The 11,143-nt window shown below is 61.5% G+C and overlaps 2 protein-coding genes across 2 annotated transcripts in view; one reads left to right on the top strand and one right to left on the bottom strand.

The window, feature by feature from the left end:
• Positions 1-3,712, top strand: part of LOC146587784 (uncharacterized) — a 10,046-nt gene extending 6,334 nt beyond the window's left edge. The window contains exons 6-9 of the mRNA XM_085318991.1: positions 6-420; positions 935-1,061; positions 1,511-1,630; positions 2,655-3,712. Coding sequence (XP_085175117.1) covers positions 6-420; positions 935-1,061; positions 1,511-1,630; positions 2,655-3,712 — 1,720 coding nt within the window. The remainder of the gene's footprint in view (positions 1-5; positions 421-934; positions 1,062-1,510; positions 1,631-2,654) is intronic.
• A 1,333-nt stretch (positions 3,713-5,045) lies between these two features.
• Positions 5,046-11,143, bottom strand: part of LOC146587783 (uncharacterized) — a 17,593-nt gene continuing 11,495 nt past the window's right edge. Inside the window, exons 7-11 of the mRNA XM_085318990.1 lie at positions 9,979-10,410; positions 8,450-8,573; positions 7,804-7,914; positions 7,115-7,222; positions 5,046-6,396 (exon numbers count right to left, since the gene is read on the bottom strand). Of these exons, the coding sequence (XP_085175116.1) occupies positions 5,300-6,396; positions 7,115-7,222; positions 7,804-7,914; positions 8,450-8,573; positions 9,979-10,410 (1,872 nt within the window). The 3' untranslated portion in view covers positions 5,046-5,299. The remainder of the gene's footprint in view (positions 6,397-7,114; positions 7,223-7,803; positions 7,915-8,449; positions 8,574-9,978; positions 10,411-11,143) is intronic.

Here is an 11,143-nt window from a genome sequence, read left to right as displayed (position 1 = left end):
TTTTCCCTCCTGTCCCTGCTGCAGGAGCCGGACTGGGGGCCGGAGCCCTGGCAGCAGGTGCCCCCGCAGGCCCCCGGCCACGTCCCSGTGCCGGTGCCGGAGGGCGAGAAGCAGCTGCAGGTGCCCGAGATCTCCCTGTGGACGGTGGTGGCCGCGGTGCAGGCCGTGGAGAGGAAGGTGGAGTCGCAGGGCCTGAGGCTGCTGAGCCTCGAGGGGCGAGCGGAGACGGCCGAGAAGAAGATCACGGACCTGGAGAAAGCGGTGCTGGAGTTYGGCAGCCAGCTGGAGAGGAAGTGGGCCGCGCTGGCCTCCCTCGTGCAGGAGAACACGCGGCGCCTGGAGAACGTGGAGCGCCAGCTGCAGAACAGGAGCGGCTGGCCCCGGAGAGCCGCCCCGGGCCCCAACGGCGGCGTGCCCCAGGTAGCGGCGTGGCGGGCGTCCCGGCCGCCCTCCTCCTCCTCCTCCTCCTCCGCGGGGACGCTCGCCTCTGCCGGCGGCCCTGGGCTGGCCCGCCGGGGCCGCGGTCGGAGCGGGCGCCTTCCCGCCGCTTCTCGTCCCCGGTGGAAAGGGGGGGACGAGGCAGGGAAGCCCTGAGCGCCCGCAGCCTCGCCAGGCCCCCGCAGGCGGCCTTGCCCTCCGTGCTGCTTTCCTGGCCGCTCCCGGCGGCTCGTGCGGAGAAGGGGAAGGAGAAGGGCTCGCGGACCGGTCGTCAGCGGGAGCTGCGGACGGAGGGAAACCACCGGGCAGGAGGGAGGGAGCCTCCTTCCGCGGGCCTGAGGCCGGTCCCCGAGTTCGGCGTCCGCCAGGGCCCTCTYCTCTAGGGGAGGAGAGACCTGCGTTTTGTTTTCCTAGTCTGGCTTCCTGCGGACGTCGTGGCAGTGGTGGGAGAGGAACGCGGTGGGGAGATGCTCAGAAACACCTTCTGTGGCTTCAGGTCCCGGCGGCTTGTGAGGATGATGCCATCAGCCTGCCCGAGCAGGAGTGGGGGAGCTTGGACACCCGGCAGAAGGAGCTCTACAAGATCGCGACGAAGGGCATTTACGAGGCTGTGGTCTCTCTTGGTGAGGGTCAATCTCCGCTCGCTTTTTGGATGCTTCTAGGTTGAATCTAGCTGCGGGCTGTTTGCGGGCTGTTGTGTTGCGTGGAGGACAGGTAGCGAGACGTGAAGCCTTTTCCCATTTACGGTTTGGTGCTCCTTGGTCATGGATGACGTTTACTCCATGCCCAGCCTGTGCATCCAGAGAAAATCACTTTGCAAACAGAGTCCTGGCAGTGGTGTCAGTAAGGGCAGAGAGTCCTCAGGCACTGTCAGGATTTGGCCTTCTGCCAGCCCTGACTTCAGCGCTTGTAGTGCGAGGCCTTGTCCCCGCGAGCAATCGTTGCTGGTGTTTTAGCACTGGCCCCCTCCAAACCTCCCCCAGCTCCGGCTGCACCTCACACCTCATGCATCGAAGGGGTTGGGGCCAGTCCCCAGCATCAGCCGTTCATACAGCTGCTTCCTCCCTCCTAGGACCGGGTGACACCAGCTCCAAACCTGCTCTGCCGTCGCCAGGTGAAGCCGGGGAGGACTCGGGTCCCAGGACTCAGGGGCTGCCGGAGGAGGGAGCCGTCCCTGGGCGCCGCGGCTCTGGTGAGTTACCGCTGCTGTCACAGCCGGCTCCGGCTCAGCAGCGAACGCTGAGAAGGAGCATTAAGAAACAAGCCAAAATGAACTCCTGGAGGTTGTTAAGGGTTGCATGAAACTTAGATGGCTGAGTGAATGGAAATTAAGAACTAAGGAGGAAAAACACCACTTTAGAGAGAAAGAAATCTGTAATTTCCACAGTGAATGCTCTTCTCCTAGGGCAGAGGAGAGCCAAGCAGGGTTTATGTTAAATGCGCCTGCTTTGCTGTTGCTCCCACATCTCTGGTACGTGCCCAAAGTGGGATGGGAGTTAGATATTGCTTGCTAAGCATCCTGCCTCGTACCCTTCGGAGAGGGGCCAGCACAGCCCTGCCTGCGTGCTAGAGACAGCAGCAGTGTCTCTAATAATGCATCAGATCCCTGTAGTTTCCAGTTTTTCACAGGGACAGAAACTGTTGAGATATTAAGCCATGTGATTTGGGCCTTTTTAAAAACCCAATCTTTAATCCCAAAACAATCCATTTGCCAAAGAGAGTGGAAAAATAGAGAGGCCGGGATATCTGTGGCCAGACTCAGCATGAGTGTGGCTCCGCAGCTGTTCACTGCAGACAGATGCTCATCTCTGCTCCTGGAAGGTTTTGTTTTGATCCTGTTTCCCAGACTGACCCAACTAAACTTTGTCATTTCTGACAAAGACTCATTCCAGGACAAATGACTCTGCAGCCTCAACTTTGCCTTTATATTTTTCTCTGGTTTTTGGCTTCTTTAAGACTATTGTATTGTCAGGACATTGAATGGCCCTGAAGTTCAACACGAGAACCCCAAAAGATGCCAAAGAGCCCCTCAGCCTCGTGTGTTCTTCTCCCTCTTTGATCATGGTAAAAAATCTTCCTGCTCGCTTTCTAGTGGCACATTTGGGGGTTTGTGTTGCCAACATGCAGCAGAGGAAGCTCAGCTCCTGCTCCTGAATTGGGGCTCTTAGCATCTGAGAGTTTTCCTTTGCCGGGCATGAACGGCTGTCTCTCGGCAGGTGAGAAGATYGTGATCAAGACAGAGGAGCAGCAGCCACAGGAGGAAAGATCTGAAATCCCGGCTGGGCCACGGACATCCTCAGCAAGACTGGAAGAGGAGGCTCCCCCGAGCCAGGAGCAGCCAGTGCCCTGGGAGAGTCACTCTGGCTCAGATGAGCGGAAGGGAACGGGAGACGGCCTAGGGGAGCTCTGCAAACACCACGCCGCCCAGCCCGAATTCAAGCCCCTGCTTGTCCCAGCGGAAGCGCGCCCTGCCCCAGGCTTGTCCTTCCCAACAGAGCACGGGCACAGCGTTGGGACTGAGCAGCAGTTCACCTTGCCCCAGGGAATCCAGCTGGGAGAGGAAACCAGCGCAGCAGCTGCCTTGTCACAGCCCAGCTTGGAGGAGGCTCGGCCGTGCGCCGCGGGGGATGAGCCCCGCATGTTCGCGCTGGGCTGGAAGAGCATCCGGCTGAAGCGGAACCTCCTGGCGCGGCAGCAGAGCCACACGAGGAAGAACAACGGGTCGTTCATCTGCGCCGCCTGCGGGAAGAGCCTGGCCCACCACGCTGCGCTGCTGCGGCACCAGCGCCTGCACACGGGCGAGCGCCCCTTCCAGTGCCCTGCCTGCGGGAAGAGCTTCAACGAGAAGTCCAACCTCAACAAGCACTACCGCATCCACACCGGGGAGCGCCCCTACCGCTGCTCTGCCTGCGGCAAGGGCTTCATCCAGAAACATCACCTCCAGAAGCACCAGCGCATCCACGGGGTGCAGCTGCGGGGCGGGTGGACAGGCCGGCCCGCACGGGCCAGCGCGGCCGGGGAGAGGCTCTACCGCTGCATCGAGTGTGCGGAGAGCTTCCCCCAGCAGGCGTCCCTGGAGGAGCACCAGCGCCGGCACACGCAGCAGCGACCCTTCCAGTGCACCGGCTGCAGCAAGAGTTTCCGGCACCGGCAGTCTCTGAACCACCACCAGAAGATCCAYGCAGTTACCAACTGTCCTGGGACTAGCTTGCTGAACCACCACCAGGAGCCAGAGACCAGCCCCTGCAAGGGATTGACCCAGGATAATCCGTAGCACAGGGGCTGGAGAAGGGAAGGGGCAGCGGGATTGCAGGCTGCTCCGCAGAAGTGCAGTGGTTTGTGGTGACRGGACACACCACGTGCAAGCGCAGCTGGTGCTGCAGAGCTCTGCGCAGCGCTGCCCGGCTCTCCCTGGACTCTGCCTTGCAAGACGAGGACAGAGGGAATCTGATGTGCTGCCCAGGCAGAGCAACGCGCTGCGGGGTGAAGTGACAAAGCAGCGGAGGTTTGGCAGCAGCGGGCAAAGTCACATCGTGCTGCTGCCTTACGGAAGGGGCAGCGGAAGATCAGCTGCTGCGTGTTCGACACGGTGTAGCGGGGAGTGGTGCAGTTGAACTCAGGGTTACCTAAGTACAACCAGCTACAAGATCAACTGGGGGTGTTCAGCGGCCCTCGGAAAAGCTGTTGCTGTGGGCGACAGCTGGGGCYGTCAGACAAATTGGGAAGAGGCTTGGATAAAAGATTGGGGTGATGTGGTCTCCTGTCGAGCTTTGGGATCTCTGCAAGAGGGGCAGGTTCTGGGGCAGCTCCTGCAGCTCCCTGCACGATCCTCGCTGCCCCATGTGCGCTGGTTGGGGCCAGGGTTCGATTTCTGCACTCCAGCCCAGCCCAGGGTGCTCAGGGGCCCCCAGGAGCCTGGTGGGGCAGCGCGGGGCCCCCTTCCCTGCCCTCCTGCAAGCTGAGGAGCTGTGTCCAGAGCAGCAGGACTGTCCCGGGGGGGGCCAAGTGTCCCTGCTCGCCCGAGGATTGGGACCACGTGCAGAGCCCCCCTGGTCCATGCAGCGGTCTCTGGGCAGCTGCTTGGCGTTTGCTGTGCTGTCGTGCCCGGGGTGCAACAGCGGCTTGGGCCGTTCTCGAGCTCGCAGGGCAGCAGCTTGCTTCTCCCACAGGCTGGGTGCAGGCCAGGCCCTGCGCAGCCCCACGAAGGCCACAGCCTGGCCCTGCCGGGCAGGCTGGAGAGGAAGGGGGTCCCGGCCCTCCTGCAGCACTGACCCCAGCTCAGCCCGCGCCCACGTCCCCGACTGCTGCGAGGGGCCTGCAGCCTTCGGCAAAGCTCAGGCCCGCCGGGGCTGCTGGCTCTGCCCCAGCTCCCCCACCGCGCCCCGGCCTCTCCCGCGCCCGCTGCCGTAACGCCAGGCTGTCCCTGCTCCCACTCCGCAGGCTGCAGTACCCTCCGTGCGCTGGTGACCGCCGGCAGCCTGCGCGTGGGTGGAGGTGGGCCAGGCTGCCCGGCTCCCTCAGCCTCCAGGTGTTTCCGTGGTGGTCTTGCCAGCCCGAGGGATGAGCCCGCTTCCCTGCAGTGCCCTGACAGCAGGGCAGGCTCCAGCCACCTTCCCAGCGTCTTTATTCACAGCTGAAGCAGCTTAGAGCATAGCAACACCGCATGAGCCACAGCCCCCACCCCACAGACCCTGCACGGGTGSGCAGGAACACTCCCAACACCATGGCACCTTCCCTAGGGCATCAGTCCCTCACGTGGCTTCTCCCCGGGGCGCAGTTAGACGCGCTTGCAGTCTGCACAGCAACACCCGTGGCATGCGGTGGGGCAGACAGCAGGACAGCCGYCCCTGTGTCCCCATCGTCACTCCGTACTCTCTACCTTCATGGATAGCGCAGCGCCTGTGTGCTCTGGCGGGGAAAAAGCCTGGCCCTCACCCATGCCCTCGTGGGAAAGGGGTGCCGGCGGGCAGCGGGGGGCTGTGGGGCAGGGGCACCCCCCACCGTGCACTCGCTGGTGTTTGAGGGCGTGCTCGTGCTGCACGAGGCTCTCGGGACAGTCCCCGCAGCGGTGCGGCTGCTCCCCGCTGTGGGTGAGCGCGTGCCGCAGGAGCCAGGAGTGGCACACGAAGCTCTTGGTGCACTCGGAGCACTCGTAGAGCTTCTCCCGGGAGTGGTTGCGGAGGTGCTTGAGGAAATAGGGCTTCTGGGCGAAGCTCTGGCTGCACTGGGCGCACTGGTAGGCCCGCTCGCCAGTGTGCGTGTTCTGGTGCACCGTCAGGTTGGCCAGGCGCGTGAAGCTCTTCTCGCACTGGGCGCACTTGTAGGGCTTCTCGCCCGTGTGCGTGCGGCGGTGCTGCTCCAGCGTGGACAGGCGCCCGAAGCGCTTCTGGCACTCCCCGCAGGCGTAGGGCTTCTCGCCAGTGTGGGTGCGCTGATGCTCCAGCAGCGTGGAGAGCCGCCCGAAGCGCTTGGGGCAGGTGCCGCAGGGGTAGGGCTTCTCRCCSGTGTGGGTGCGGTAGTGGGTGGTGAGCGTGGACTGGTGGATGAAGCTCTTGCCGCACTCTGTGCACACGTAGGCCCGCGTGCYGGCCGCGCGTGCGGGCTTGGCCGTGCTGGCTGGCGGCACCAGGCCCTCGGGGCGCTGCCCCGGGCCCGTGCACTGGTGCTGGCCGAAGAGCTCTTGGCGGCTGAAGCTCCTGCCGCAGGCCGAGCACGGGAACAGTCTCGCTGCCGCGGCTCCCCCSGTGCTGGCACCTCGCTCCAGCAGCACAGGTCGCTCCGGGGCTGGGCCCGTTTGTGCTGTGTCCTGGCTCTGCGGAGTCTCACCTGCCCGGCCCTGCTGCGTGCCTGGGTAAACGCTGCCGTCCAGCCGTCCTGCCGCAGGCTGGGGGGGCTCCAGCCGGGTCACATCCCGCTCCGCGCCCTGCTCCTTCTCCCAGCYGGGCAGCCAGCCTGCTGCTGCAACAGAGAGGCCACGTCAGACACCGGGACCAGGCAGGAACRGCCGCCAGCACGTCACACGCTGCTGACAGCGGCTCCGCCTGGGCGGTGTTGCGGCCCCCAGGCATCACAGACACCTCAGAGAACTTGCAAACTCAGGGAAACTAAGGGCCTAAGTGTGAAGGGGCCCTGGCCTCTGCACGGGGGTCCCGGGGTGGAGGAACACAGTGCAGCTGTGTTGCCCAGCCACGAGGCCAGTGCTGAGTGCAGCAGCAGGGCTGCAGAGAGCCGTGCAGGGCGTCCCTGCATCTCTGGACATCAGCGTCCCGCYAGAGAGGCGGCGGGAGCAGCGGCAGCAAATCCAGGAGGGCAGGGGGGACAAGAGCAGCTGAGCAGGGTCGAGGCCTGCGCTTGATGTGCGCCCCTGTTCAGGGCAGCGCTGGGGACCCCGATCAGCAGTGAGGGCCAGCTGTGAACAGAGCTGAGCTACAACGTGACCTGGTTCCTGTCGGTCTCCTCCGGCCTGCGCGGCAGCTGGTCTGGGAGCTCTGCCCCAGCGAGGAGCTGCCTTGTGGGAACGCAGCGCTGCCAAGGCCAGCCCCAGTCTGACGGGGAGCGGTGACTGTGGGATCTCGCTGGCCAGAGCTGATGTTGCGTTAGCCATACAGAGCCTTACTCGCCCTCTTGCTTTGGAGCTTCTCTGCAGTGTTTAGGGCCACCTGGGCCCATCACCCACCTGCGGGTGTATCCTGAGCATCTCCTTCCACATCGTGCTGATCTTCTTCGACCTGCTCTTCCTCCTGCTTGATCTGCAGAGAGACTTCCAGGCTGCAGCTCAGAGGCTCTGTTAGAGGAGGTGGAAATTAAGCTAAGTTCCMTATGAAGTCACTGACCATCAGAGAACAAGACTGTTCTCCTCTGCACCGCAGCAACACAGAGGCTCACCCATCTAACTGACCCAGAGCCTCTGATGGAGATCCCAGTAGCAGAAAGGGCTGGCTGGATTTAATCCAGCCAAAATCCTCTTGTTCCCCCTGCTCCCCCCGTGCATGCCAGGTCCAAACGACCATAGGCCAAAGAGGGACCAAACCCAGGTGCATTTGCACAGCCAGTATCTGCACAGCTCCTACACCATGCTGTGCATCCCTGCTTATTTGCTCCTGTAAACCTCATACTTTTGGGAAGTTATTCCATAAACTACTCAGAATAATCTGTAATGAGTCTGCTGGAGGAGAACACTTTAACCACCTGCTTTGCGTTCAAAGAGGATATAGAGGGAACAAAACCCAGCGCTCCGGAGCACTGCAGCATCACAGCAGTCGAGAGGGCTCGAGACGCACACTGGGTGGCCAAGGTGATCCCAGAGAGGCGGCTCCAGAGCGTGCAGGACGCACTGACACGACAGCTCAGGTCTGCGCCCCTCACCTGCGCTGGGGTCTGCCGAGCTCACTCTCSCCTCCTGGCCGGGTCGCTCCTGCCGACGCAGCTCTTCTCGCTCAAGCCGAGACAGAACATCGGGCTTGGAAATGGCGTAGTCTGCTCATGGGAGAGGACACGACACGGATAAGCAAAGGCAGAGTCACAGTTCAGAACCCCTCGTTGGAGTGAACAGGTATGGAGCAATCGGCCAAAGCAAGGTCACAACTGGGTTTGCAGTGGCGACAGCCTGTGGTGCTAATAGGGTTGTGGGGAGAGGCAACATGTCTGGTGGGTAGATGCAACCACCACGAAAGTGCTTCTGGCAGCCTCTGGGACCAGGAGCGGCCGTGCGGCGTGGCTGCCTGTCTCACCCGCAGGGACGGGCAGCAGCAACCACTGTTACCTGCCCCTTTCCTTTGGGACGCCTCACACACCGCACAGCAAGACCCTTCCCCTGCAGACCCCTCCCCATGTCACGCTAGGGTCCAAGCCAGCCCGGAGAGGGCTCTGCGCAAGGGACAGAGGGTCACACTCGCCACTGCGACATCGTGGCGGGTGGCAGGGTCAAGCTGCGTGTGCTGCACATATGCTGAGAGCACACAAAGAGCGGACCCCTGAGCCTCGTGGAGTGAGGCTTCACCCCGGCTCTCACCTAGCGAGATCAGGGGCTCGCAGCTCCCTCTCAGCACGTTCCTGTACCACTCCTCCTGCCGGTGCTCCAGGCCTCCCCGCTCCTCCTGAGGGAAGACTGTACTGTCATCAAATGCTGCCAGGACCTGAAAGCAAATATTCAGCTCAGCATCGTTGGGTACCAACGTGGAGAACGGGGAGAAAACACATCACCACTCCAGCAYTGCTCTGTGCTCTAGCTTAACCAGTATTTATACACACAAGAGACACAGGAGGGAATGGAAAAGAGGTTGGATTTGCTAGCAGGAAAGCCAGTACAAAAATTACCCTTCTTAACTCAGCAGCAGCACAGTTCAAGGTGACTGCAGGCCCCTCTTTGTAGGGATTACATGTGTTGCTGCAACATCTGGGGACCCCACTAGCCCAAGCCCTRCTGCACAGACCAAGCAAGAGGCAGCCAGACAAGCACACAGGACTCGAGGAAATTATCTCAGCAGTGTCAAGAAGGCCTGTGTGCACTTGCTGCAACCAAAGATTAGTTAGGAGAACAGGGGCAATAAGAGTGCAGTGCTGCAGCTCTGAAGTAGTTTTAATCAAGGACATCGCAAAAGCACTAAAGAGAACAAGGCCCTGCATTTGAGGGAAAAGAGACAGACATATCTCAGGCTAAACATACCTGCAGCTCCATTCAGCTGGGGCTACGTTTCAGTTTCCTACAGAGAGTCTCTAGGGTTTCTTAGCACTTGTGTGTGCAGCACTGACACTTGATTTAAGTGCTGGTAGTCCTCTGGGTGTGAGGAATCCTTTGCCTTGCCTTGTGGCAGCAAGGCAAAACAGCCCTGCTGGGAACAGAGAGGAGCTTGGTGCCAGGGGACTTCACAGTAGCACAGCCAAGGGAGAACGTGGTGGCCTGGCCAGGAACATCACAGCAGGACAGACGTGCTCTGTAGTCTCCCTCTGCCTACTGCCAGTGGGCATTTTGTTGCAGTTTGAGRCATCCCAGCTGTCGCTGGCCATTGCAAAGGGTTGAAAGCAAACAGCCTGTCCCAGGCYATATGGCACAGGGAAAAGGGAGCGAGCAGATGCTCCTTGAAATGGCATCGCCCACACCGCCCTGAACGACYGGCTCCAGCATTAGAAAGGACAATCCCATCCCTCAAGAGACATGGGCTCCACGCTGGAGAGACAGGAGGAACAGTGTGACCAGGGTGGCAGCACAGGCAAAGCAAGAAAGGATCCCTGGCATCCTGGCATGAGTGCTCTGCTTCCCTGATGCCCCTGATTTGCGGGCCAATTTAAGGCTTGGGATGCTGACCACATTTCCTGCTCATCGTGGGATTAACTGATCCCCTCGGAGCATCTTAATTCACATGCTCACAAACACAGGAAAGACAGGGCTCGATGGCTAGCATGGCCTCCTCGCAGTTCAAGTATTCCTGAAGGCAGTCACACACCCTGAAGCTAACTAAACTGCTCTAATTCCAAGGCTTTTTTAATGAAAAAGGCCACCCCGCTGCTACCCGTGCTCTGCAGAAAGGAAGAGGCACGTACCTTCGGGATGTCTAGGTTAACACCGGGGGGCAGCCGCAGGATCCAGAAGTTCCTGTTCTTCAGCAGGTTCTCCATGTTCTCCAGGCGCCGCTGGAGCACCCCGTACTCCTGGAGGAGGGTGTCCAGCGCAGCCCATTTGCTCTCCAGCTGGTTCCCAAACTCCATCTCTGTTTTCTCACAGTCAAGTATTTTTTTCTCAGCTGCCCCTGTTCTCCCTTCCAGGTCTAGCAACCGTGTSGCAAAGGAATCCAGCTTCCTCTCCACAGCTTGGATTGCTGCCACGAGGGTTCGCATGGAAATCTCCGTGTTTTGGGGAGGTGTTTGTTCCAGGACAGCGGCAGGTTGGAGAGGCAGTGGGCAGCGGGGTCCCRAGTCCCATCCCTGTGCCTGTTTGCCAGGAGAGAGGAGGGAAGGCGCTGAAGCGATGGCACGCTCAGCTCACACCAGCTGCAGAGAGCATGAAGAGGGCCGTCTCCATACCACGCTGCTCAGCGCGTTCCCGCGGGACGGCTCCTCCACACGTGACGGCCAAAGGTTCCCCACATCCCCTGAGTCCGAGCACTGAACTGCCCTGCTCTTTCTTAAAGTTAAGCTCCATGCACTTCTATAAAAAACACCAGGACCCAAAATTAAAAGCCTGGACACAGCAAGAGCCCCTGGACCTCCAGGGCAGGGTGGCTGGTGTGGCCAGCTGAGCGCAATGAGCTTCAGCTCCGGCCGCGGCCCTCAGGGCCATTGCGATCTTGCTGCAACCTCGGTGTTTTACCAGGAAGCTCCCTGACAACGAGACAGCAAGTGACACCCGGCCTGGAGCCCTGGCCACGGCCTGAGGCGCCTCCAGGAGCCCCTTCTGTGTCCCTGGCTCCCCTGGCCCATGGCGGCCACCTGACCTCAGCCCCCAACTCGGCCTGCGACGCCAGGCTCTGGCCAGGGGGATCTGCCCCGGTGGGTGAGTCCTACCACCAGGGCTGGGGGGGCACCGGGGGCCTGGGGAGGGGGACACGTGTGCCCCAAGGGGCGCCACGGCCTCGGGATGCGACCCAAGCCGCGCTCCCGGGGTGTGACGCCAGTTTGGGATGGAGCCTCCCAGGGCAGCAGATCCACAGAGCCAAACTGGCGCTGATCACTGGGAGCTGGGACAGGGGGATGGCGGGGACACCTGGGG

Source organism: Rhea americana, unplaced genomic scaffold (genome assembly GCF_003343005.1).
Source record: "Rhea americana isolate MKP2758 unplaced genomic scaffold, rheAme1 scaffold_567, whole genome shotgun sequence".
NCBI lineage: Eukaryota > Metazoa > Chordata > Aves > Rheiformes > Rheidae > Rhea > Rhea americana.
The sequence above is the reverse complement of the archived record's forward strand: the minus strand, read 5'-3'. Positions and strand labels throughout refer to the sequence as shown.